The sequence below is a fragment of the Heptranchias perlo genome, chromosome 7 (assembly GCF_035084215.1).
Source record: "Heptranchias perlo isolate sHepPer1 chromosome 7, sHepPer1.hap1, whole genome shotgun sequence".
NCBI lineage: Eukaryota > Metazoa > Chordata > Chondrichthyes > Hexanchiformes > Hexanchidae > Heptranchias > Heptranchias perlo.
This window is the reverse complement of record NC_090331.1, coordinates 13,074,891-13,102,526: the sequence shown is the minus strand read 5'-3', so window position 1 is coordinate 13,102,526 and position 27,636 is coordinate 13,074,891. Positions and strand designations below refer to the sequence as shown.

Below are 27,636 nucleotides of genomic sequence, written 5' to 3'. Positions count from 1 at the left end.
TCCCGAACCCTGACACTGGGCAGGCAACACAGCCTTCTGGACTCTTGCTCTCAGCTGCAAAGAAATATGTCTATCCCCTGACTATACTGTCCCCTACTACCACTACATTCCTACTAACTCCCGCTTGAATGGCTTCCTGAACCATGGTGCCACGGTCAGTTTGCTCATCCACCCTGCAGCCCCCGCTATCGTCCATACAGGCTGCAAGAACCTCAAACCTGTTGGACAATTGCAAAGGCTGAGGCTCCTCCACTTCTACCTTCTCGATCCCCTTACCTGCCTCGCTCGCAGTCACACCCTCCTGTCCCTGACCACTGACCAATTTAGACGACCTTATCCTAAGGGGTGTGACCGCCTCCTGGAACCTAATGTCCAGGTGTTTCTCCCCCTCCCTGATGTGTCGCAGTGTCTGCAGCTCGGCCTCCAGCTCAATGACTCTGAGCTGATGCTCCTCAAGCCGCAATACAGACTGGAGATTAATGTGCTCTGGGCTCGTTATGTGCAACCGTCAGATAAATAGGTTACCCACTTACAGTAATGAAGTACAAACAGATCTGAACCAGTTCTCGGTGTTAGCCTTGGCTCAGTGGTAACGCTCTCACTTCTGAGTTAGAAGCTTGTGGGTTCAAGTCCCATTTGAGCACAAAAGCTCAGCTGATACTCCAGTGCAGAACTGAGGGAGTGCTGCACTGTCGGGGGGTGCTGTCTTTCAGATGAGATGTTAAACCAAGACCCCATCCGCCATCTCAAGTAGACGTAAAAGATCTCATGGCATTATTCCTTCAACCAACATCATTAAATCTGGTCATTATTACATTGCTGTTTGTGGGAGCTTGCTGTGTGCAAATTGGCTGGTATGTTTCCTACATTACAACAGTAACAAGACTTCAAAAGTACTTCATTGGTTGTAAAGTGCTTTGGGACATCCTGAGGTTGTGAAAGGCACCACAGAAATGGAAGTTCTTTCTTTTGGTTGTGAATTTGTAAAAGGTATCCCCAAATTAAAAAAAAAACACTAAAGCAGCAAAGAACCCAGTCAGCCCTGTGTATATGGAGAGCCTCATTACTTTAGGGTAAAACCCTCAATATTTCCCAATTTATTAACAATGTGGCTTTATGTCAAGCGAACAGAGGTTGGGATATTTTAGCTGATCTGTTAATTGTTGGGAGATTCTAAGAATCAATGAATCAAGAGAATTCTCTCTGGAAGTCATCAAAAACCCAAGTTATCAAAGCTAATGCTTTGTATGGCTTGGCTTTTGATTTTATACCTCAAGAAACTCTATCATTGTTTGGCTTAGTTAAACTGCTTTCATGACAAGTATAGCAACAATAAACCTGAGCAAGACTACCTGAGGCAACACATACATTTTGATAAGCTACAACTTTACAGTTAACCTTTTTACTGTTAGAAACCAAGTGTTAGTTTGAATAAAGCATATTCCAGGCACCATTTTTCACTGAATTCTGCCACATTCTGGTTTAATTAAATAATATGTCACACCCATGTGACATTCTGTAAAACAAGTGTAGATGAAACTCAGCAAGAACTAACTAGTTATCTGAAAAATAATGGCTACCTGGGAGTAATGAGAGTTTGGGACCTAACAGATGGGCTTGAATGATTGATATATAGGGGGTATCCGTGAGTGAACAGCTGGCTGTGTCCAATGGATGGATTTGGACAGGTTATAACTGGAGAGGGCGATAACAAATGGGCAGCTCTCTTTACAACCCCGTCCGATTTTCTTTTCCAATAAATTAGGCAGGGTGTAAAACGAGCTGCCAATTGGCTATTGCTCACTTTGTGCTATGGCTGAAGACTGCTTTCACCCCCTGAGATTGAATTACAGGTCATCATTTAATTGATGAGTTCAGGTGCTTTATATTTAGAACTAGAAGATCTCCTGTGGCATTGCTCAGGGTAAAGAAAGAAGGAATCTGCTTAATACAGTGCCTTTCACAACCTCAGGACATCCCCAAAGCGCTTTACAACCAATTAAATACTTTTTTTTGAAGTGTAGTCACTGTTGTTATGTAGGACACATAACAGCCAACTTACACACAGCAAGGTCCCACAAACAGCAATGAGATAATGACCAGTTATTACAGTTTTAGTGATGTTGGTTGAGGGATAAATATTGGCCAGAACACCAGGGAGAATTCCACTGTTCTTCATCAAATAGTGCCATGGGATCTCTGAGATGGCAGACATAACCTTGGTTTGATGTCTCATGTGAAAGATGGCACCTCCGACACTGCAGCACTCTCTCAGCACTGTACTGAAGTGTCAGCCTAGATTATGTGTTCAAGTCTGTGGAGTGGGAATTGAATCCAGTATTGAATTGAAGCAGTCAATATATACAGTAACTTGCCATCTGATTTGTAAAGATTCAAAAAGATGGTGAAATCATGTCATCAGTACTGTAAGTGTGATCAGAAATATGAATGAAACACCACATCTATACTTTAATGAGGTTAACAGTGTCCCTTTGATAAACTGCTTAGCTTCCCACACTAACTTTAATGCTACTCATTATTTTGATTTAGTTCTCCTGGATCTGTATCAGGAATTCCACTGCCCTCTGGCAAAAAAGCCCATGCTGGCAGTAAAGATAGAGGGAAAATAAGAACTACGCTTGCAGTGCCCTGAGACAGCAGTATCCCCAATAACATATTAGCAGCTTCATTACTGGCAGGGGTTTGGTTGAAATAGCAGTAGGGGACTGAAGCTTCTGCAGCGATGGTGTCACAGTGAAGAGAACAGTGAACCAAGACGTTGTCAGCCATTGCAGCCCTAGTAGAGGCTGCAATACAGTATCAGCCCCCTTTCTGGTGATGGCCTGGCAGAGCTAGAGCAAGAATATTGGTGTTAGGGGTAGTCGGGGCATTTTTACTTCTCCTTGATGTGTCAGCTGTGGCTCAATAAGTAGCACTGTTGCCTCTGGTTCAGACGGTCGTGGGATCAAGTCCCACTCCTGAGACTTGAGTACAAAATCTAGGCTGACACTCCAGTGCAGTACTGGAGGAGTGCTGCACTATCAGTAAATGCTGTCTTTCGGACTCATCTACTCTCCCAGGTGGACATAAAAAATCCCATGGCACTATTTCAAAGAAGAGCAGGGAACTACTGGCCAATATCGATCTGTCAACCAACATCGCTAAAACAGATTATCTGGTCATTATTACATTGCTGTTTGTGGGACCTTCCTGTGTGCAAATTGGCTACATGTTTCCTACAACAGTGACTACACTTCAAAGTATTTCATTGGCTGTGAAGCGCTTTGAGGTTGTGAAAGGTGCTATATAAATGCAAGTTCTTTCTTTCCATAGTCAATCTTTCAGGGTGAGAATTTGTAAAAGGCATCTGCAATTTTTTTTAAAAAGCACTGAAGCAGCAAAGAACTCAGTCAGCCCAGAGTATACGGAGAGTCTTATGACATTACGATAAAACCCTCCTTGTCTGAGAAAATTATTCAAAATGGCTTTGTCAGCAATCATTGATGTTCTACAAAGCTGTAATATAGCTCTTTTTAAAGAATTTCAGCAACCCCGTAACTCAGTTTGTCACCATATTATTTGTAAGTTATACATCCGTCTTCAGCTGTGGAATTATATTTAACTGTGAATTATCCTTCATGTCACTTATAGAAAGCTGGGATTACATATTGATCAATTAATCTCTTTTCATAGACCGATTGTACAGCACAGCCCCGTGTCCAAATGGTTGCAGTTTTAGCATCACATCAACTCGAGCTGTGCAATATAATTTCAGGTGTGAAGTGAACAGCACTCTCACCTCTGAGTCAGAAGGTTGTGGATTCAAATCCCACTCCAGAGACTTGAGCACAAAAATCTAGGCTGACACTCAAGTGCAGGGCTGAGGAAGTACTGTACTGTCGGAGGTGCCGTCTTTCGGATGAGAGGTTAAATCGAGGCCCCGTCTGCCCTCAGGTGGACATAACAATTCTCGCGGCTCTATTTTGAAAAAGAGGAGGGGAGTTCTCCCCCACGTTCTGGCCATTATTTATCCCTCAGCCAACATCTAGGGGGTGATTTTAAGAGGCAAATGCAGGTGCGTTGGGGGCGGGGGTCTAAAAATTGCGCAAATCCCGTTCGGGTTCAGAAGCTAGCTCCAACCTGCTGGCTTCCGAGTTTCCCAGGGACCCACCTGTGTGTGCACGGGTTACCCGAGAACGGAAGTCCTGCCAGCAAGATTGGTGGCATTGTAAGCAGTGTAGATGAAAACATAAAATTACAAAGCGATATTGATAGATTAGGTGAATGGGCAAAACTGTGGCAAATGTGAGGTCATCCACTTTGGATCAAAAATGGATAGAACAGGGTACTTTCTAAATGGTAAAAAGTTAAGAACAGTGGATGTCCAAAGAGACTTAGGGGTTCAGATACATAGATCATTGAAGTGTCAAAGAATCATAGAATCAAAGAAGTTTACAACATGGAAACAGGCCCTTCGGCCCAACATGTCCATGTCGCCCAGTTTATACCACTAAGCTAGTCCCAATTGCCTGCACTTGGCCCATATCCCTCTATACCCATCTTACCCACGTAACTGTCCAAATGCTTTTTAAAAGACAAAATTGTACCCGCCTCTACTACTGCCTCTGGCAGCTCGTTCCAGACACTCACCACCCTTTGAGTGAAAAAATTGCCCCTCTGGACTTTTTTGTCAGTCTCCCCTCTCACCTTAAATCTATGCCCCCTCGTTATAGACTCCCCTACCTTTGGGAAAAGATTTTGACTATCTACCTTATCTATGCCCCTCATTATTTTATAGACTTCTATAAGATCACCCCTTAACCTCCTACTCTCCAGGGAAAAAAGTCTCAGTCTATCCAACCTCTCCCTATAAGTCAAACCATCAAGTCCTGGTAGCATCCTAGTAAATCTTTTCTGCACTCTTTCTAGTTTAATAATATCCTTTCTATAATAGGGTGACCAGAACTGTACACAGTATTCCAAGTGTGGCCTTACTAATGTCTTGTACAACTTCAACAAGACATCCCAACTCCTGCATTCAATGTTCTGACCAATGAAACCAAGCATGCTGAATGCCTTCTTCACCACCCTATCCACCTGTGACTCCACTTTCAAGGAGCTATGAATCTGTACTCCTAGATCTCTTTGTTCTATAACTCTCCCCAACGCCCTACCATTAACGGAATAGGTCCTGGCCCGATTCGATCTACCAAAATGCATCACCTCACATTTATCTAAATTAAACTCCATCTGCCATTCATCGGCCCACTGGCCCAATTCATCAAGATCCCGTTGCAATCCCAGATAACCTTCTTCACTGTCCACAATGCCACCAATCTTGGTGTCATCTGCAAACTTACTAACAATGCCTCCTAAATTCTCATCCAAATCATTAATATAAATAATAAATAACAGCGGACCCAGCACCGATCCCTGAGGCACACCTCTGAACAGGTGCAGAAAATAATCAAGGAGGCTAATGGAATGCTGGCCTTTATATCTAGAGGACTGGAGTACGAGAGGGCAGAAGTTATGCTGCAGCTATACAAAACCCTGGTTAGACCGCACCTGGAGTACTGTGAGCAGTTCTTGGCACTGCACCTTTGGAAGGACATATTGGCCTTGGAGGGAGTGCAGCGTAGGTTTACTAGAATGATACCCGGACTTCAAGGATTAAGTTACGAGGAGAGCTTACACAAATTGGGGTTGTATTCTCTAGAATTTTGAAGGTTAAGGGGTGATCTGATCGAAGTTTATAAGATATTAAGGGGAACGGATAGGGTGGATAGAGAGAAACTATTTCCGCTGGTTGGGGATTATAGGAATAGGGGGCACAGTCTAAAAATTAGAGCCAGACCTTTCAGGAGTGAGATTAGAAAACATTTCGACACATAAAGGGTGGTAGAAGTTTGGAACTCTCTTCCGCAAACGGCAATTGATACTAGCTCAATTGCTAAATTTAAATCTGAGATAGATAGCTTTTTGGCAACCAAAGGTATTAAGGGATATGGGCCAAAGGCAGGTATATGGAGTTAGATCACAGATCAGCCATGATCTTATCAAATGGCAGAGCAGGCACGAGGGGCTGAATTGCCTACTCCTCTTCCTATGTTCCTAATTAAAGCCAGCGGGATGACAGTTAAAGAGCCAAATGTACCTCATTGAGGTACTTAAGGCACTTTACCTGTGACAGAGTAAGTGATTAGAAAAATTTTCAACTTACCCGGGCGGCTTGCCCACCGCTTCTGATTCACGCCTGGTCAAACCAGGCATGAAGGACTGGAACAGCGCAGGATGACATCTGGCTCTCTCCTTTTCCTGCCCCCGCCCTTGCGTTGCAGCTCCTGATGGCAGGCAGCCTGTCAATCAGGCTGGCTGCCAGGCGCGAAACCCAGAGTGGACGTTAACCACTGGCGTGAATGTTACTTGCCACTTATCAGCCCAAGCCTGGATGTTGTCCAGGTCTCGCTGCATGTGGGCACAGACTGTTTCATTATCTGAGGGGTTGCGAATGGAACTGAACACTGTGCAATCATGAGTGAACATCCCCATTTCTGACCTTATAATGGAGGGAAGGTCATTGATGAAGCAGTTGAAGATGGTTGGGCCTAGGACACTGCCCTGAGGAACTCCTGCAGCAATGTCCTGGGGCTGAGATGATTGGCCAGTAGTGCAATGGTACAGGTAGTGAGTCAGTGGTCACCTGGTGCAGTGAGCCATTGATGGTTTGGTGCAGACAGTGAGCCAGGGTGGTCTGGTAGAGATAATGAAAAAAACACTGGCATCTTAACCTAAAGGGAGGTAAGTTTGAACACTAGTTCTAATTGGTATTCCAACCTCGTTGTCTTCATTGCCTGATGGCTTCTCCTGGTTAGACCACATATTGGAGTTTGCATTGTGGAGGAGGATATCATCACAGGATAAGGACCAGCATCACTCAGCAGAAAGCCATTTGCTTATGGTCAGCCACTGTGCTCACTCATAGAGGTCAGTGCTTTCAATTGACTTTCCACCTTGGTTTAACAGGAAACATGACAGTGTTACCATGTAGCGGAGAGTGTAAAAGGCATTGTTGCCATTTCCCAACATTTATTGCCACTGGTAGCTTCTCCGTGGAATTGCTCACAGGCAAAAAAGGACCTAGAGCAGTTTCTGATGGGTGACATATATTTTTAAACTAGAGTTGAGTTAACTCGATACTATCTACAGGAGAATACATGTGATTAAAGACCAGATTCACACCAAAAACCTCTGAATAAATCAAAAAGTAAAAGATCTAAATTTAAAAAAAAAACTTAGTTTAAACAGTCCTTATCTCTGCACTCCTCCAATTCTGGCCTCATGCTCATCCCCAATTTTCATCGTTCCATCATTGGCGGCCTTCAGCTGCCTAGGCCCTAAGCTCTGGAATTCCTTCCGTAAACCTCTCCGCCTCTCTACCTCTCTCCTCCTTCATGACGGGCCTTAAAATCTACCTCTTCGACCAAGCTTTCGGTCACCTGTCCTAATATCTCCTTATGTGGCTTGGTGTCAAATTTTGTTTGATCATCGCTCCTACGATGTGCCTTGGGACGTTTTACTATGTTAAACGTGCTATATAAATGCAAGTTGTTGTTGTTGCTGCTGTTGTTGTTATGTTCTTACTGTTGCGAGTGTTCATCTCCTTCAATGGGGCCCAGAAAAGGGGCACTTGGGCCAGGGACCAGGCCACTGGCGCTGGGGAGTAAGGCACTTCGGCAAGGAACAAGGGGGATATCAAATAAAAATAAATTTCAGTGTGACCACAGTCCAACCAGTCAATCAACGAGGCTGTAAACAAACATAGGTTGAGAAATATTCCAAATATACAAATTATAATTGGATAAAATGTCCAAACAGGAATAAAATTAATCAGAGAAGTGAAATACAACCACTGGAGTCAGGCTTGCAGTTCCATGAAGCTAGGAAGGCCTGAATGACAGCTTGAGGAACCCAATTTAGACAGAACTAATTAGCAATATAAATAAATGGTAAGTAAAATATGGAAAATTCTACTAAATTTAAGAAAAAAGATGAATAAAGTCGGTAATGTCAGCGAAAGCCTGGAAGCTGGTGAACTGCAGAAGGAGCCTGCGTCAAACAGGCCATCAGTCACTAAAGGCTTCTGACCTTCCGGCAAACTTAGCAACTCTGCAAGTGCCTAATTGGAGGAAACAGTCACATAATTACCAATCAGGGTGCCAGAAAGGGACATCACACCATGGGCCAAACAGCTCTCAACAGGTAACTCGTGCACAGTCCTTTATTTATCATCACAGGGGGTACATTTTCTGAGACCCCGAACCACTGGCTGAGCCTCATATGCAGCGGGCGGCTTATTGGAAAAGCATGGGTTGCATGGCCCGTGATCTTCCAATAAGCCGCCCGCTGTGTGAGGCCTCACAGAAAGTTTAACTCATTTAGTTCAAAAGATAGTGGCCGCTAAATTGGACCGTGTAGCGCCCGTTGTTTCAGCGCTACATGGCTTCTCTGACATCCAAGATGGCGTTTCCAGCGTGACATGCGCTGCACACCATCTTGGTATAGGAGTTAGCGCAGGCGGAGATAACGAACGCTGGAATCATGGAAAGTAGGGAGAAAATGGATACAATCAGTGTGCAACGTGATTTAAAGTGATAGACACCATTTTGGGACTTAACGCTCAACTCAACGCACAGTCTTAACCCCGACCATCTGAACATGTCTTAGAGTGCCTGGAGGACCCCCCACCAGCGCTATTTAAAGAGACCCTGCAGAATTTACAGGTTAGTGGCTGGATTATAGCTTCTGGCCGCCGAGACGTTTGTAACTGTTTTTGGAGGTCTCCTAGACTTCAATTCTAGGATTAGGGGATATAGACTAACATTTAGAGGCAGGACGTGCAGGAGTGAAGTTAGGAAATGCTTCTACACGCAAAGGGTGGGAGACGTTTGGAATACTCTTCTGCAGATGGCAGTTGATGATAGCTCACTTGTGACTGTTGAATCTGAGATTGATAAATTTCTGTGAACCAAGGGTATTAAGGGATATGGGGCTAAGATGGGTATATGGTGTTAGGTCACACGTCCACCATGATCTCAATGAATGGGGGAACAGGCTCAAGGGTCTAAATGACACGGCCACTTGCTGCGTCCTGATATGCGCCACCTTCTCCTGCAAGAAAGCGAGGCATGTGCCTGGGTGATGTGCCTGTCATGGTTGAATAGCTGCCAGTGTGTGTGGCCTGTGAGTTGTGGGTGGGCAGCTTGAAACAGTGGTCATGTGTAAGGATGAGAGGAAACATCTGGTTGGAAGAGTTGAGTACTGATGGAAAGAGTGAGTTTGTTGATATGTGGGCGATGGGGGTGTAGTGCGTGGAGCAGTTGGTAGGAGACGCCACTTGACAGTTGACCTCACTCACCTTGCTCACTCATGTCAAAGCATTGAACTTCTTCCTGCACTGCATCCATGTTCATGATGCTGTGCTCCTGGCATTGACTTTGTCCCCCGTTGCCTCCCACTGCCTTTTGGATATATGTCTGGAGGGCCTCTTGCACCCCCCACTCCCGCCCCCTGTGGATATAGGATGTCCCTCCTTCTGTCCATCTCTTGCACCAAGGTCTCTAGTGCATCAGCAGAGAATCTTGGTGCACGCACTCTCACAGGCCTGGTACAAACTCAGATCGGCGGATTGGTGAGGTCTGGCGTGCAGATTGGAGGATGTGGGATTTAGTAGTGCGTAACCTTTATTCGATGTTTTAACAAAACTCATCAGTGTGTAAACATAGTGATGGGACCTGCATCTGTGTTTTACATGTGTGATGCCTGATCTCCATTCTGACTCCGTGCAGACAGCAGACTGTTATTTTCAGCAAATAACAGGTACCAGCTACCTTTAAGAGATTTCAAAGAAATATCCTCCCTTTAAGAGATTGACCTCTCCCTGGTGGTGGAAAGTGCAAATTGCATTGATTCCACGTGCAAGGCCGAGAATGGAACGCTGATTGCAGGTTAGTACTCAGGCCATCCGAAACCCGAGTCCTGCCTGCGCTGGCGTCATTGGGCGCAGGGTAATAGCGCAACACGCTACCCGCGCCCATAAACGGCCCGATCTAAATTTATCCCCCAATATTTTTTACTTTAACACTTGCAACTCTTAATCACGAGATCGTGCCCACCCAGACTTGAATGTGCGTAAGTGATTGGATTTCTTCTTGCAACAAGTCAGAAAGAATAAGACACCATAGAGCAATAACCCACTGGTTAATCAACCAACATTATGGGATTGTTATTATGGGTCGTCCCTGGTGCAGGTCTGAGAGGCATGTCGTAGCTGCATCAATAATCGTGCTTAATTGAAAAATGCATTGGGACACTGCAGTTTCTGCGTCCAACCGTGAAAATGTCAGTCAGAGATGCATTGAAACGGTATATATATATTTACACACACACACACACACACACATATATATATATATATATATACGCACATTATATATATATATATACGCACAATATATGTACACGCACACATATATATAGACATATGTATATATAGACATATGTATATATATATATATACATACAGTAACCTGAATGAAGTAATTTTGAAATCTTAATGGAACAGTACTGATAAGGGTCATAACTCCACAAAAATCAATTTTACACAGACGTATGATTCTAGAGTACATCAAAAGGCTCCAATTCGTTTTTCCAGAATTAAAAGACTGAGCTACATTGTGTTAAATGTAATCGTGTCATTAATTAAGATTCAGTAAAAAATCGGTTGCTGAATAAAAATCACCTTAGCTTTCAACAAAGTTCCGCTGTAAGCAGCAGATTGGTGGGTTACTGGCTCTGGGCCAGTGCGTACTGAAAACTACTGCACTTCATTTGAGAATAGGTGGTTGAAGGAAAGGGATATGGGTACAGTGGCGGTGGACACACTCAATGGGGCCCCCTGGTGACTTTCCCAACAGGCTGAAGCAGGTCAGCAGCTGGCGGGAAGGACGAAGAGGCCCCCTGGTAATTTCCTTTGTGGGGTCAAGAGGAGCAGGAGTGCCCCTCCGGGCCCCACGAGGAAAGCTGCGACCATGCCCGTCCTGGACTCCTCCCCCACTTTCCCACACATGAACCCCTCGTGATAGCCTCTCCCTGCCATTAACCTGGAAGCTGGCGGCTTCCCCTTGGCCGTCCGATCATCCGCTGTGGGCAGCTGCTCTGCACCCTCTTCATGCCCGTTCCTAGTGGCACATGGGCCGGCTGCATTTAAATGAGGCCCTGCGGTTGAAATCACTGTGGCCTCCTGCTGTCTCTGGCAAGCTGGAAAGGTACAATATAAACGCAAGTTCTATCTTTCTTTATAGAGGATCGATCCGGTTGGGACATCATTTTTATCCAATATTTCTGATACGTAGTTATGTAGCTCTGGATGATTAAACCTTGTTAGTTATGTCTTATATTCTGTGAGAAAGGAATGCAGTACCATTATCCAGCCTGCTTTGGGAAATAGGCTAACTAGGTCGGCAAAGGCTGACGGGAGCGTTTGTAACTTATAGCTGCAAGAGCAGCTTTTGAAAAAACTGCAGACTTGCAATTCCCAAGGGAAGCTCCGTGTGTTATCAGCTTCAAGGTCTGAAACATCTTGTGATGGAGACAGCCTTGCGTGTTGTGAAGCTTCCCTTGTCTGGTGGGTGAGATCATAATATACCAGACCCAGTACATGGAATGTTCCAGATAAGAATTAAGAACATCTCGACACCAAGAATGATGGTGTCGAGGATGAAGGGGGGGCGGGGTATGGGTGTTGGGGAAGTGTGCAAAACATTCACACAAACCCAATATAAGAAAAGCCAAAGACCCCAGTTAGAGAGAATTCTCAAGACATGGGTGCTGATAGGAGGCAGGGGCACAGTTATTGAGGTTGTATTGTTTAAAACCTATGTATGTCTTATGTTGTATGTTTGGATTATTGCTTGTAATTTAGAAATAGGGTCTTATTTTAGTAATTGTAATTGTTAGTAGCATTTTATGTTAAGCATTGCTTATTAGTTGGTAGTTGCATTTTTTTTTTATTCGTTCATGGGATGTGGGCATCGCTGGCGAGGCCGGCATCTATTGCCCATCCCTAATTGCCCTTGAGAAGGTGGTGGTGAGCCGCCTTCTTGAACCACTGCAGTCCGTGTGGTGACGGTTCTCCCACTGTGCTGTTAGGAAGGGAGTTCCATGATTTTGACCCAGCGACGATGAAGGAACGGTGATATATTTCCAAGTCGGGATGGTGTCTGACTTGGAGGGGAACGTGCAGGTGGTGTTGTTCCCATGTGCCTGCTGCTCTTGTCCTTCTAGGTGGTAGAGGTCGCGGGTTTGGGAGGTGCTGTCGAAGAAGCCTTGGTGAGTTGCTGCAGTACATCCTGAGGATGGTACACACTGCAGCCACAGTGCGCCGGTGGTGAAGGGAGTCAATGTTTAGTGTGGTGGATGGGGTGCCAATCAAGCGGGCTGCTTTATCTTGGATGGTGTCGAGCTTCTTGAGTGTTGCTGGATCTGCACTCATCCAGGCAAGTGGAGAGTATTATGTTTATGTTTAAGTAGGTCAATAAGAACTATCTCTTTTGAGGTCAGTGGTCCGAATTATTTTATTTAATCACAATCGAGTGGACAAGTAAGATTTAAACAACTACCTTACTTTAAACAACACTCACATATTCCTTGGCATCTAATCCTGAATCCAACCATGACTTCCTATCCAGGAATATCAGATTCTGCAATCCCTTTTGAGAGGATTTATAAATTCTGGTCTAGATCTAATGTGAAGTGAGATCAGGAACTGAGTTGTAGAATTGTCAAACTAGATTTTATCTGGGTTGGGAAACTCTACACAGCTTCCCCCCCCCTCTTGAGGAAACTGCTGACTGGTTACAGACTTCTTGCCTTGTCTCAAATGGGTGGCTTTACTGTAGGCTCAGTAAATCCCTGAAGTATCTCTACTAGTTTCGCACCCTGCCAATGATAATTATGTCCACTGCGGTATTAAATTATTAAAGGAGATTTGCCTGGATTCAGAACCAATAGGATCCAAGCCCTGAGATTCTTTCACTAGGATAGATATTTTCCCCTTTCTTCAGGTTCACCTTGAGGTCCTAGTCATTGGTCATTGGATTTCTCAGTACAGCTCAGGTACTAAGTTAGTCATCATTGATAATCCCCTCCCCTATTCCACCCCTCTGGCTCTGTGTGACGGCATTCAACATTTGGACCAATATGGGCATTGTGCCAGCACAGAAAAGTCTCCCTGAGTGTGGCAATAGAATGCCACGCACCTCCTACAGCTCCTGTTGTTACTTCAAAGATTAAGTCTTGCTCTGTTGGTGATCTCTTGATGTGATCGTCAATGAGTTTAGACCGTAATGCATCTTGAGTAAAGGTCTTTGAGGTATCCTCACCATAAGTTTCCACTTCACCTGCAGTAGTAGCATAAGCCGCTATCCAGTTACTAATTGTCCTGCTATCTCAGTCTAGATCAGGTCTGGTGTCATTCCCTGTGGATTTCTGCCTATTAATGACCTATTAATGCCCAAAAGCAAAAAGCAATTGCATGATAGACTTGAGCTTAGAGAAATAGGAGCTGATACATGGGATCTTTTCTGTTCCCATCCTAATGCATCTGCATCATTAGTGCTCCCTCATGGGAAGAGGTATGGGAAGAGGTGGAAATGCCGGCTGATGCTACATTCTATCTTTGCCTTTATTATTGGTTAATCAGTTTTACCAACTGCTCAAGCATCTTTCCCTTATACCTCCAAACATTTACTGGTGGATCTCATGCAGTATGATTCACCCGAAGCTGCCATAGACACTAGCACTCGGCAAACAGTGGCGCTATGACGAGTGACAACTCAAGGAGTAAAAGGACCATTCAGGGTTTAAAGATTTAACAGTCATATATGTTAGTCTTGCTTGAATGCCAGCCACTTTGGATTTGCAACTGGACAGGCCGTTTCCTCTGCAAGGCTCCATGTCTTACAATATACAAGTGTTAGTTGTTAATGTTGCTGAGGCTTTCAAAGTTTTTTCAGTAGCAACAAAGCAGTTTCCTGACTTTGCGTTGGTCAGTGGGGAGCCCCAGTGAGTGGCCACAGATGTCTGGTGATTGTAGGTGACGAACCAGTGACTATCCCGCTACACGTGACCAGTGAACACCGGCTAATAACTTAAACTGCGGCATGGATTTGGAAGATGAACTCTCAGAACTCAAACCTTGTTCCTAGCCTATGGGCCTTAGCAACGAATTCAACATCAGAACCCAGGAACTGATCCCAGCTTGACTGCAACCACTGCCCCTCCCACCCCACCCCGCTCCTGCCCCTTGTCCGGATTGGAACTTTTTAAAGAATTAGCAACCAAACAGTCATTTAAAAATAAAAGTTTAAATTCAGTGGATCTGAATTGAGGGTCAAAAGGAATAAAGAACTTGTATTTATACAGCACCTTTCACAACCTCAGGACGTCCCAAAGCGCTTTATAGCAAATTAAGTACTTTTGAAATGTAGTCACTGTTGTAATGTAGGAAATGCCGCAGCCAATTTGCGCACAGCAAGGGCCCACAAACAGCAATGTGATAATGACCAGATAATCTGTTTTAGTGTTGTTGGTTGAGGGATAAATATTGGCCAGGACATCTGAGAAAACTCCCCTGCTCTTCTTCTAAATAGTGCCAGGGGATCTTTTATGTCCACCTGAGAGGGTAGACGGGGCCTCGGTTTAACATCTCATCTATAAGACCGCACCTCCGACAGTGCAGCACTCCCTCGGTACTGGCACTGGGAGTGTCAGCCTAGATTTTATGCTCAAGTCTCCGGAGCGGGACATAAACCCACGACTGATATATTAGCAGGTTCCTCTAATGAGGCCATATGGGTGGAGCTTAAAAACAAAAAGGGGGCAAGCACTTTGATGGGAGTGTACTATAGGCCCCCAAACAGTCAGGGGGAGATAGAGGAACAGATATGTAGGCAAATCTCAGAAAATTGTGCAAATAATAGGGTAATAATAGTGGGGGATTTCAACTTCCCCAATATTAACTGGGATACTCAGAGTGTAAAAGGCTTAGAGGGTATAAAATTCTTAACGTGCATCCAGGAGAGCTTTTTGAGCCAGCATGTAGAAAGTCCTACAAGAGAGGGGGCGGTACTGGACCTAATTCTAGGGAATGTGGCCGGCCAAGTGGAAGAAGTGCTAGTAGGTGAGCACTTTGGTGAGAGTGACCATAATTCGGTGTGATTTAAGGTGGTCATGGAAAAGGACAGGGAGGGGCCGGAAATAAAGGTTCTAAATTGGGGGAAGGCCGATTTTAATAGGATAAGGCAGGATCTGGCCAAAATGGACTGGGATCAGCTGCTTGTAGGAAAATCCGCATCGGAGCAATGGGAGTCTTTCAGAAGGGAAATTGAGACCATACAATGGCAACATGTTCCCGTAAAGGTCAAGGGTGGTTCCAAGAACTCCAGGGAACCTTGGATGTCAGGGGATATACGAGAATGGATTAGGAAAAAAAGGAGGGCTTTTGGCAGATACAAAAGGCTAAAGACGGAGGAAGCCCTAGAGGAGTACAAAAAGTGCAGGGGGATACTTAAAAAAGAAATTAGGAGATCAAGGAGGGGCCATGAAATAACACTGGCGAGCAAAATAAAGGAAAATCCTAAGATGTTTTATAAGTATATTAAGGGTAAGAAGATGACTTGGGAAAAAAATAGGCCCATTAGGGACAAAAATGGCAATGTGTGTGTGGAGCCGGCAGATGTAGGAGGGGTTCTAAATGAATTTTTTGCATCTGTTTTCACTATGGAGAAGGACGATGTAGACATAGAAATCTGGCAGGGGGACTGTGATATACTCGAACATATTAACATCGAGCGGGAGGAGGTATTGGCGGTTTTAGCAGGCCTAAAAATGGATAAATCCCCAGGCCCGGACGAAATGTATCCCAGGCTACTGTGTGAGGCAAAGGAGGAGATTGCGGGGGCTCTGACACATATATTTAGAACCTCTCTGGCCACAGGGGATGTGCCAGAGGACTGGAGAACCGCTAATGTAATACCATTATTCAAGAAGGGGAGTAGGGAAAAACCGGGGAACTACAGGCCAGTGAGCCTAACATCAGTGGTAGGAAAATTATTGGAAAAAATTCTGAAGGACAAAATTAGTCTCCACTTGGAGAAGCAAGGATTAATCAGGGATAGTCAACATGGCTTTGTCAAGGGAAGATCATGTCTGACTAATTTGATTAAATTTTTTGAGGGGGTGACTAGGCGTGTGGATGAGGGTAACGCAGTGGATGTGGTATACATGGATTTCAGTAAGGCCTTCGATAAAGTCCCCCACAGGAGACTGGTCAAGAAGGTACGAGCCCATGGAATCCAGGGTGCCTTGGCACTTTGGATACAAAACTGGCTTAGTGGCAGAAGGCAGAGGGTGATGGTCGAAGGTTGTTTTTGTGACTGGAAGCCTGTGGCCAGTGGGGTACCACAGAGATCGGTGCTGGGTCCCTTGCTGTTTGTGGTCTACATTAATGACTTGGATATGAATGTAAAAGGTATGATCAGTAAGTTCGCTGATGATACAAAAATTGGTAGGGTGGTAAATAGCGAGGAGGGTAGCCTCAATCTGCAGGACGATATAGATGGGTTGGTCAGATGGGCGGAACAGTGGGAAATGGAATTTAACCCGGAAAAGTGCGAGGTGATGCACTTTGGAGGGACTAACAAGGCAAGGGAATACACAATGAATGGGAGGACCCTAGGCAAGACAGAGGGTCAGAGGGATCTTGGTGTGCAAGTTCACAAATCCCTGAAGGCGGCGGAACAGGTAGATAAGGTGGTAAAGAAGGCATATGGGATACTTGCCTTTATTAGCCGAGGCATAGAATATAAGAGCAAGGAGGTTATGATGGAGCTGTATAAAACACTGGTTAGGCCACAGCTGGAGTACTGTGTGCAGTTCTGGTCGCCACACTACAGGAAGGATGTGATCGCTTTGGAGAGGGTGCAGAGGAGATTCACCAGGATGTTACCAGGGCTGGAGCGCTTCAGCTATGAAGAGAGACTGGGAAGATTGGGTTTGTTGTCCTTGGAGCAGAGGAGGCTGAGGGGGGACATGATTGAGGTGTACAAAATTATGAGGGGCACAGATAGGATGGATACTAAGGAGCTTTTTCCCTTCGTTGAGGGTTCTATAACAAGGGGACATAGATTCAAGGTAAAAGGCGGGAGGTTTAGAGGGGATTTGAGAAAGAACTTTTTCACCCAGAGGGTGGTTGGAGTCTGGAACTCACTGCCTGAAAGGGTTGTGGAGACAGGAACCCTCACAACATTCAAGAAGCATTTGGATGAGCACTTGAAATGCCATAGCATACAAGGCTACGGACCAAGTGCTGGAATATGGGATTAGATTAGACAGGGCTGATGGCCGGCGCAGACACGATGGGCCGAAGGGCCTCTATCCGTGCTGTATAACTCTATGACTCTATGACTCTATGACCTTCTGACTCGGAGGCGAGAGAGCTACCCAACCGAGCCAATGCTGTCGTTCTGAATCCAGATAAGCCGTGCTACAGTCTAACATTCATGGGTTGGTAATGAGCGACAGTCGAGGGTTAAAAGTCCATTCTGCTGACACTACCAAAAAAAAAATCCATTTGTCAACAAATATTAAAAACACAAACATTAACAACTTAATGAGCCCGCAGCCTGATTGCTTTGGATTGTTCCTTGGCAGCCGGTTGACACATTCAACAGCCCCGACTGTTGGAGGAGCTGCTCACTGGCGCAAGTAATACATTAAAATTAAAAGCTTGCAACATAATAATGAAGGATACAAGTGCCACTCACAGTGTATGCAGTGAATATATTCTTGACCATTACAGGGCTCTGTGAATATTCTTTTCTTTTTGTGCTCTCATCTCATTTAGATAGCCCTCGGTCGTAAAAATAAAACCGTACTGATCAATAACCCACACTGCAGAACATATCACGGCTGGTATTTGGCAGTACTATTATTTCTTCAATTCCATTTTTTGTCCCTAACTAACAGGCTGACATGTGAAGTAAAAGAATCAGAGAAATGCTTAATAAGGATTCTGTATCGTTATTTGCAGAGGAGGTTGAAGGTAGTGAACCTGGTGACACACAGGGGTCGAGTGTCATGTGTGGCGTACATTAGGCAGCAGTGGGCGGGTAAACTCACCCGATGATGTCGGTGGGAGGCCCCATCAATTTCCAAAGTCAGGTTTCATTTGTATTATTTATAGGCAGCTCGCTGTTTGGGGGTGGGGTGCGGAATTCAGCCGGCCTGTCCCTTTTTAAAGCAAGCCTGCGTCTCTTAAAGGGGAGGTTGCATTTTCAGTGGTAGAATGTGCATTTTTACAGCAACAATGTCAACGGCCAAGGCACCCCGATTTTCAGATACTGCCGTGGAGGAGCTTACTGAACAGGTCGGGGCCAGGAAGCAGGTCCTGCTTCCCTCAGACGGCAGATGGCACCATGCTAAATAAGTCATGACACATTTGTGCTGAGCAGGGCAGTGCCAGCAGCATCATTCCCAGGACCTGGCTGCAATGCCACAAAAAAGTTTAATGACCTTACCAGGACTGCCAAGGTAAGGCTCCTTTTCACATCTCTCTTACTCTGAACATAGCCCTGCAACACTACACTTTTTCCCCCCAATCACAACCAATCCTTTCCTCTCTCGCTGCACACGCCTCTCCTCCCAATCACAGTAAGACACTTCACTGCACCTCCTTCTGCTCACACTCACAACTTCTGCTCAAGCTCACATCAAGCTCCTGATCCTGCCCTCAAAACCGGCACGAGCAACATTCTACTTTTATTTTGTCACCAAGTTGGAGATGGTAAACTGCTGAATGTACAATTTAATTCAACCATAATGAATCAAGTTTTGTTTTCTTTATCATTTAGTGCTGGGTTATTGAAAACTTTAATAAGAATGCAACATAAAGACAACACAATGGGTAAGTTGCATTTCTTCCAGCAGCTATGACTTCAGTGGAGTAAGTCCTGTTGTTATGGGAACAGCAGGCCTCAGGCTGTTCTAAATTTATTACGATAATCACACTTCACCTAACCTTCTAGGATAATCTTAGCCAGACTTTAACAAGCCTAACCACATCACAAACACAAGCAAGTGCAGCCAAGAATAGTGTTAAAATGGTGGAGAGTAGTGGAAGTATCAAGACAGTTGAGACAAATTATATTTTGCACAATAAAATTGCAATTGGCAAACAAAAAAAAGATTCATTATTTCAGAATTAAATGCCACAGTACCATTCATCTCTGTCAGCATCGCAGTTACAGTCATACTTGGTATCCAAGCAGCTCTCCTCCAATCCGCAGGCACACTTTTGAACTCCAGGCGATGAACCTCCCCAGTAAGTTTGCTTTTCATTGGTCCTCCCAATCCACCAGGTGAACGGTGTTCCGCCTGAAAGAAACTTTGTAATATTACCAAGAATAAAACTGTCGGGACTACTGGGCTTTCCCATTAATAAACTTCTCTTTTTTTTTGTCACGGGGGACTTTTTTGTGTTCATGAAGGTGAGTGGTATCAGTCCTGAGAAACAGAAAATGTTCCTGTTTCTGCATCGATACGAGGGTTGCCAACTCTGGTTGGAAGTATTCCTGGAGGTTTCATCACTGATGTCCCTCCACTAACCACCTCGCCTCCGTGCTCCCGCCATTGGTCAATTGGTTGCCCAACACATCCATCCTTGCGTTGCACCGCCTTTCCATGGCCAGTTGGAAAGCGAACAGGCTCTTTGTTAACCGATCGGCTGGTCCTTGACATGTCAGTCAAACAGCCATTTTTTTCCCATCTCCAATTAATAATAATCGAAAGTGTTCAAAGAAAATGAAAACAAAACACACCAATTTTTTTAATGCCCCCTGTGATTTTTCTACCGGGTTGCTTTCAGCAGTGTCCAGGGGATTAATCTTTAAGGTTGGCAACCCTAACTGATATACATCAAGCACTGGTTAAATAAACTGTGGGATACATGAAATAACACAAAAGGAGGCCATTCAGCCCACCAATAGCTCCGCATTGGAGCTGTCAGGCTGGATTTCTCTCTGGGGCGGGTTGGCCACAGGAGGTGAGATGAAGGGGATGGGACCTCTGCTTGCCACCTTAACCCTGCCATGTCATTAACCCATTTCCTGGGTTGTGGCTCATTAAAAATGGAATGGATGGTGGGCTCCCAGTGGGATCCCTGGTGCTCAGATGGAGCCCGCCAATGCTGGCCAAAAAAGTCAACCCCACACTCTCTGGCTTTGATTGAGGGGATAACTATTTCAGTGAAAGAGGGCAGAACTGCCACAGAGATGATAGGTACAATTGTTATGAAGGCCTCTTGATGAGCCAAGGCCTACTTTGATAATGTAATAGGGGCGGAAGGCGGGAGAGGTGGCCATTACCAGGCCTTGTTCCCTCCCATCGCTGCCCCAGCATGTACTGCCACCCCCTTCTGCCATTACCTGGAGTTACTGGTACTGCGATGGGCAGGCAGGAAATCGGTCAGTTTTTCCAACTCCATCCCAGTCAAGTGGTCGGGCAGCTGAGATTCCTGTTGGGACCCATTTTCCCTCCTTCTTCACTGCTTTACCACCCGGCTTTGGGTGGTATAACAGAGGATAATCCAGGCCATCTGCTGTAATCCCACTTCCCTGTGCTCTTTAATATCTTCCCTCTTCTAATTCTCTCTTAAATGTCCTCATTAACTCAGCTTCAATGGACACTTGAGGTTGCCAATCCTCCAGGATCGCCCTGGAGTCTCCAGGAATTAAGAGCTAATCTCCAGGACACTCCTGCGAGCAAAACCCGAGAGAAAAATCATAGGGGCATTAAAAAAGTGTTTTAAAAAATTTTCATTGACCACTTTTGTTTATTAGTTATACCGGAAAAAAAGCTGTTTGACTGACAGTCAAAAATCATCCAATTGGGCAACAAACAGTCCAGTTACTTTCCGATTGGCCATGGGTAGGCGGTGTGCCACGAGGATGAACGTGTCGGGTGACCAATGGTGGGAGTGTGGGGCGGGGCAGTAGGAGGCAGGATGTCATGTGATGATACCTCCAGGAATACGACCTCCAGGAACATGACCAACCAGAGTTGGCAACCTTAGGCCCAATTTCAGTTGAGCCTCAGGCCTTCTGGTTGGGGCATATGCTGGCTGCACCCCATTAGTTTCTACCCCATAGGGCCTCAGTTTAAAATCTCATCTGAAGGACAGCATTCACTCTGTATTTTACTGAAGTGCAGCCTTTATCATGTGATCTCAAGTTCTGGAGTGGGGTTTGAACACACAGCCATTTGACTAAGAGGCAACGGTACTAACAAATGAGCCAACCTGACTCTTGACCCCATAAAGTCATAATCTCATTTAATATAAGCATTTTAACAGCTGCCACCATCTCCCCTCTTTCCGCACCCCACCCCCACCCGCCCAAACCATCTCTTCCAGTTTCTTCATTGTGCCCTTCATTGGCATTTAGTTCTCTCTTCACTGCTTCTTTTTTGCAGATGATACAAAGATGGGAGGGAAAGTAGAGAGTGAGGAGGACATAAAAAACCTGCAGGGGGATATAGACAGGCTGGGTGAGTGGGCGGAGATTTGGCAGATGCAATATAATATTGGAAAATGTGAGGTTATGCACTTTGGCAGGAAAAATCAGAGAGCAAGTTATTTTCTTAATGGCGAGAGACTGGTAAGTACTGCAATACAAAGGGATCTGGGGGTCCTAGTGCAAGAAAATCAAAAAGTTGGTATGCAGGTGCAGCAGGTGATCAAGAAAGCCAACGGAATGTTAGCTTTTATTGCTAGGGGGATAGAATATAAAAACAGGGAGGTATTGCTGCAGTTATATAGGGTATTGGTGAGACCGCACCTGGAATACTGCATACAGTTTTGGTCTCCATACTTAAGAAAAGACATACTTGCTCTCGAGGCAGTACAAAGAAGGTTCACTCGGTTAATCCCGGGGATGAGGGGGCGGACATATGAGGAGAGGTTGAGTAGATTGGGACTCTACTCATTGGAGTTCAGAAGAATGAGAGGCGATCTTATTGAAACATATAAGATTGTGAAGGGGCTTGATCGGGTGGATGCAGTAAGGATGTTCCCAAAGATGGGTGAAACTAGAACTAGGGGGCATAATCTTAGAATAAGGGGCTGCTCTTTCAAAACTGAGATGAGGAGAAACTTCTTCACTCAGAGGGTGGTCGGTCTGTGGAATTTGCTGCCCCAGGAAGCTGTGGAAGCTACATCATTAGATAAATTTAAAACAGAAATAGACAGTTTTCTAGAAGTAAAGGGAATTAGGGGTTATGGGGAGTGGGCAGGAAATTGGACATGAAGCTGAGTTCGGATCGGTCAATGCCCTGTGGGTGGCGGAGAGGGCCCAGGGGCTGTGTGGCCGGGTCCTGCTCCTACTTCTTGTGTTCTTTAGATTTGTGGTTGGGATCAGATCAGCCATGATCTTATTGAATGGCGGAGCAGGCTCGAGGGGCCGATTGGCCTACTCCTGCTCCAATTTCTTATGTTCATATGTTCTTATTTCCCCCCCCTTTACCTCTCCTACACCCTCCCTTCCTTTTCCTTCAGCGCTGCTCCTATTTGAATCCTGCTGCTTCAAGTGATTCTGGCTGAGGCATACTGTAACCAGGATTTCCTATTCCCCAAGAATGAATACTTAAAGTATTAGCGGCCAGAACCACTTCCATTAATGGTAGAGTGCATTGATTTTTGTCAGCAAACACTGATAAGCGGTTTGAGTCCCCAGAACATAGGATGCCAGAGAGAAATGCTAATGGTTGGCATCGAGGGAATTCCTATTTTCGTGTTTCACTGTTTGCTTCGGAATAAAGCTTATAATATGGTCCACATTTCAACTTAAGAGACCGTCCCAAAGCGTAGGTTAGTCTTCAGCCGTGCCATCTGATTTTGGGCAGTTGGAGGAGAAGAATTGGACAGAGTACTGCCTTGCCAGAAATGTGGGACAACAGGCCAGATAGCATCACTAAGGTATGCCACTGCCAGACTAATCGTAATGTTGAAGGTTGCCTCGGAAGTACCCTGACCGTTGTATATCCTGCTTTTAGTGGCACCCTGCGGAAGAGTGCATGCCAGGATGATCAAGAGACAGCGTAGCCTGTTTTGGCAGCACCTGCCAAGGTGCCACCAACCGTTTCTGCAGACCCTGGTGCAAGTACCTGGCCAAGGCCAGGAGGGACCATGGGATGCAAAGCTCTGCCATCAGCAGTAAGAGGAGCTGCAACTACCGTACAGCATAGGGTTAATATATGCATCAGAAGATGATCGATCCACCTCACGAGGGTTTGTGGAATTTCGGCTCAAGAAAATCTTACAGCACAGCAGGAGGCCATCCAGCCCATCACATCTGTGCTGGCACTCTGAAAGACCAATCCATTTAGTCCATTTCCTCTGCCCATTCCCCATAGCCCTTTGGGTTTTTCTTTCTCAAGTATTTATCTACTTCCCTTTTAAAAGGTATGACGAATTCTGCTTCCACCATTGTTTCTGGGAGGGCATTTCATATCCTAATAACCCTCTGAATAAAAAAAAATCTTCTAACCTCTCTCTTTGTCCTTTTGGTGATGACCTTAAATTTATGCCCGCTAGTTACCGATTCACCTAACATAAGAACATAAGAAATAGGAGCAGGAGTAGGCCATATGGACCCTCAAGCCTGCTCCGCCATTCAATAAGATCATGGCTCATCTTCGAACTCAACTCCACTTTCCCGCCCAATCTCCACATCCCTTGATTTCCTTAGAGTCCAAAAATCTATCGATCTCAATCTTGAATATACTCAACGACTCAGCATCCACAGCCCTCTGGGGTAGAGAATTCCAAAGAATCACAACCCTCTGAGTGAAGAAATTCCTCCTCATCTCAGTCTTAAATGGCCGACCCCTTATCCTGAGACTATGCCCCCTAGTTCTAGACTCTCCAGCCAGGGGAAACAACCTCTCAGCATCTACCCTATCAAGACCAGTGAAATAGCTTGTCCCAAATTACCTTATCAAAACCCCTCATGATTTTGAACCCTTCTATCATATCTCCTCTTAACCTTTTTTGTTCTAATGAAAAACGCCTCAGTTTCTCTGGTCTCCTCAAAACCAAAGCCTCTCAATCCTGGTATCACCTTAGTGAATCACTTTTGCACCCTCTCCATGGCCTTGACAGCTTTCCTAAAGTAAGGCATCCAAAACTGACTACAATATTCTAATTATGTCTAATTAATGATTTCTAATAGCTTTAGCATTACATCTTTGCTTTTTACCACAGTGACTACACTTCAAAAAAGTACATCATTCAGCTCTAAAACACTATGGGACATCCTGAGGTCGTGAAAGGCACTATATAAATGCAAGTTCTTTCATTCTTCTTTACCTATTTCTCATTCAATTTTGCCGCGTCAACTATCGTAGTTGTAGTGTAGTTGTAGGCTCCGGCCACGAGGTGGCTCTGAAGTCTAAATTCCTAAAGTCTCCCAACGTTGTTACCTTTTGGTATATATAAAAACATATTCATCAATGACTGCTGGCAACACCACGGACAATTTACTAACACTATAGAACTTACACACAAATGCCATGCACTTTACTGAAATCTTAGTAACCACACTTTGCTGTCGACACTAAGTTAGGTGGCACAGTAAATAGTGTAGATGGGAGCAGAAAAGTTGCAAAGGGACATTGATACATTAAGTGAGTGGGCAAAACTGTGGCAGATGGAGTTCAATGTGGGGAAGTGTGAGGTCATCCACTTTTCACCTAAGAAAGATAGATCAGAGTATTTTCTAAATGGTGAGAAGCTAGGAACTGTGGAGGAGCAGGGAGATTTAGTGGTCTATATACAGAAATCACTAAAAGCCAGTGGACAGGCTCAAAAAATAATTTAAAAGGCTAATGGAATATTGGCCGTTATCTCAAGGGGGCTGGATTACAAAGAGGTGGAATTTATGTTGCAGCTGTGCAGAGCTCTGGTTAGACCCCATTTAGTTCTCGGCACGAAAGTACAGAAGAACTGAGTACAGAAATCACTCTAAAAGCTAGTGGACAGGTCCAAAAAATAATTTAAAAGGCTAATGGAATATTGGCCGTTATCTCAAGGGGGCTGGATTACAAAGGGTGGAAGTTATGTTACAGCTGTGCAGAGCTCTGGTTAGACCCCATTTAGTCCTGGGCAATGCACCTCAGGAAGGATATATTGGCCTTGGAGGAGGTGCAGTGCAGATTCACCAGAATGATACCAGGCCTAAAAGAGTTAAATTAGACAAGGCTTGTATTCCCTTGAGTATAAAACATCAAGGGGTGATGTAATTGAGGGGTATAAGATGATTAAAGGAGTTGATAGGGTGGATAAAGAGAAACTATTTCCTCTGGTGGGGGAGTCCAGAACAAAGGGTCATAACCTTAAAATTAGAGCTAGGTCATTCAGAGTTGATGTCAGGAAGCACTTCTTCACACAAAGGGCAGTGGAAATCTGGAACTCTCTCCCCCAAAAAGCTGTTGAGGCTGGGGGTCAATTGAAAATTTCAAAACTGAGGTTGATAGACTTTTGCTAGGCAAGGGTATTAAGTGTCACGGAACCAAGGTAAATGGAGTTAAGATACAGATCAGCCTTAAACTAATTGAATGGCAGAACAGGCTCGAGGGGCTGAATGGCCTACTCCTGTTCCTATGTTCTACCTTGCACCTATTAACATGACATTGTTCTCAAGTCAAGCATAGGCCTGCTGCAAGGAAGAAGTAAGATACTTCACATACCAACCAACCTTGCACCCTCTCTGAATGAGATAACTGGTTTCGTGCCAATTAACCACACTTAACCAGATTCTTGCATTTCTTTACGCCAATTCAGGCAGGAGGTTTTATCTCCACTGGAGACTTAATTGGCACAGCCTCAACTCACTTCACGAGGAACCCTTTGCACTCGCCAAAGTCTAAAGACTCATTCCATCTGTCTGCGTTCTCGGAGGTAAAAGGACAATGTTCCAATTCTCGACATCACCCTCTCCCCATAATTGCTGTTCCTTGGCATGGTTGAAGATTGGCCGGAACTCAGCTCTTGTGCAGTCCACCTTTGAGATATTTCAGCATTTAAATTTCTGTCACAAAGTTAGTCTCCAAATATCACAAAGTTAGTCTCCAAATATCACTGAAAATTCATGCTTTTTGTAATTAAAAGTAGAACTTGCTGGCAACCAATTATACTATGCAACAGATTTTAACTACTCACTCAATCTGTTCTCCTGGCAAATAGCAACTCATTTGCATTCTCATAATAACAACACAGCTCCGAGGTGTAGCCTTTCCTGAGTTTCAGATACTAATTTTCATGGAAATTCCCTTCAAAGACTGAAGAGGGTGCTTGAACAATCACACCCAAAATTATCAAGCTTCTCATTTCAAATCGGTTGACATTTTATTCATTGGGGCAATTTTCATTTCATCAAAAGACCTTTCATGCTCTTTAATAAGACATCTGTTCTGCAGTTCTAGTCATCCCTTCTTTGAAAGCCTTGTCAGAAACACAACTTTAATCCATTTGCTTTCGTGAAGTGAGACAGATACTTCAATATTTTCTTGTCACTTATTGTAATGATTCTGACAAAAATCAATGCGCAGTGTTTTTTTTATTGCATCTATTTCAAGCGAAGATGCAGCCTTCCACGTGACATCCTAATCAGAGCACATCTGGGCGACAATTATCAATGCAATTATCTCAAACTTGTGACGCAAAACTCTTCTAGGCTGCATCTGGCAGACAAAGTGCCACTTTGTCGTTGGCTTTGACCAAACGGACCGACACAGGGGACTACAGAGCTGGTACCATAACCAGAATCAAAATGAGAGGGAGGGGGATCTGCTGTGTCTTCAGGAAATCTGGCATAAATTGGTACGATTATTCATCCACTCATTCAAGTGAAAACCTCAAATGGATTCACTGAACAGTGCTTTCTGAATAAAATGACAAATTAAGACATCTGTCTTTAACTTGTATCATACCCAGGGTTGTAGTTTTGCTACGAGGGGTCATTGATCCAGCGAAATGAAAACTTGTGACCGTTCAATGACTTTCTCTTTGAGCGACTTCACTTTCTCATTTACCACTCCCTCAGCCATACCGTCTCAAATCCACGGCATATCTTCTCTATCTTCCTTGACACCTCTTTTTTCTCGCCCTTAACTCTTTGTTTTTGTTCTCCATGCCGACCTCTTCTTTGAGACTCCCTTCAATCCCTTCTGCACCATCACCATGCTTCTCCCTCCCACCGCCCCCAACTTATTGCTCCTTTTCTGTACCCTGGTGTTTTCTTATGTTCCTCTTGCCTCAGTAATCTTCTGCATCAGCTTGCCATCTTCTCTGAATCTTCTACATCTTTGTCTCATTGTTCCGACATGTCTTCCCCAAATCCTGTGATGTATTTTCCGACTCCCTGGACTCTATGGGAAGCTGACCGATTCTAGCTCTAATTAGAACCCGTCATTTAGCATGTTTCCACTGAGAAAAATCACTGCAACTCTTCATTGGCCTGACTT

The 27,636-nt window shown here is 44.7% G+C and overlaps 1 protein-coding gene across 1 annotated transcript in view; it reads right to left on the bottom strand.

The window, feature by feature from the left end:
* LOC137323446 (contactin-associated protein-like 5) overlaps positions 1 to 27,636 on the bottom strand; it is a 630,151-nt gene that overhangs the window by 229,377 nt on the left and 373,138 nt on the right. Inside the window, exon 18 of the mRNA XM_067986920.1 lies at positions 19,338 to 19,494. Coding sequence (XP_067843021.1) covers positions 19,338 to 19,494 — 157 coding nt within the window. The remainder of the gene's footprint in view (positions 1 to 19,337; positions 19,495 to 27,636) is intronic.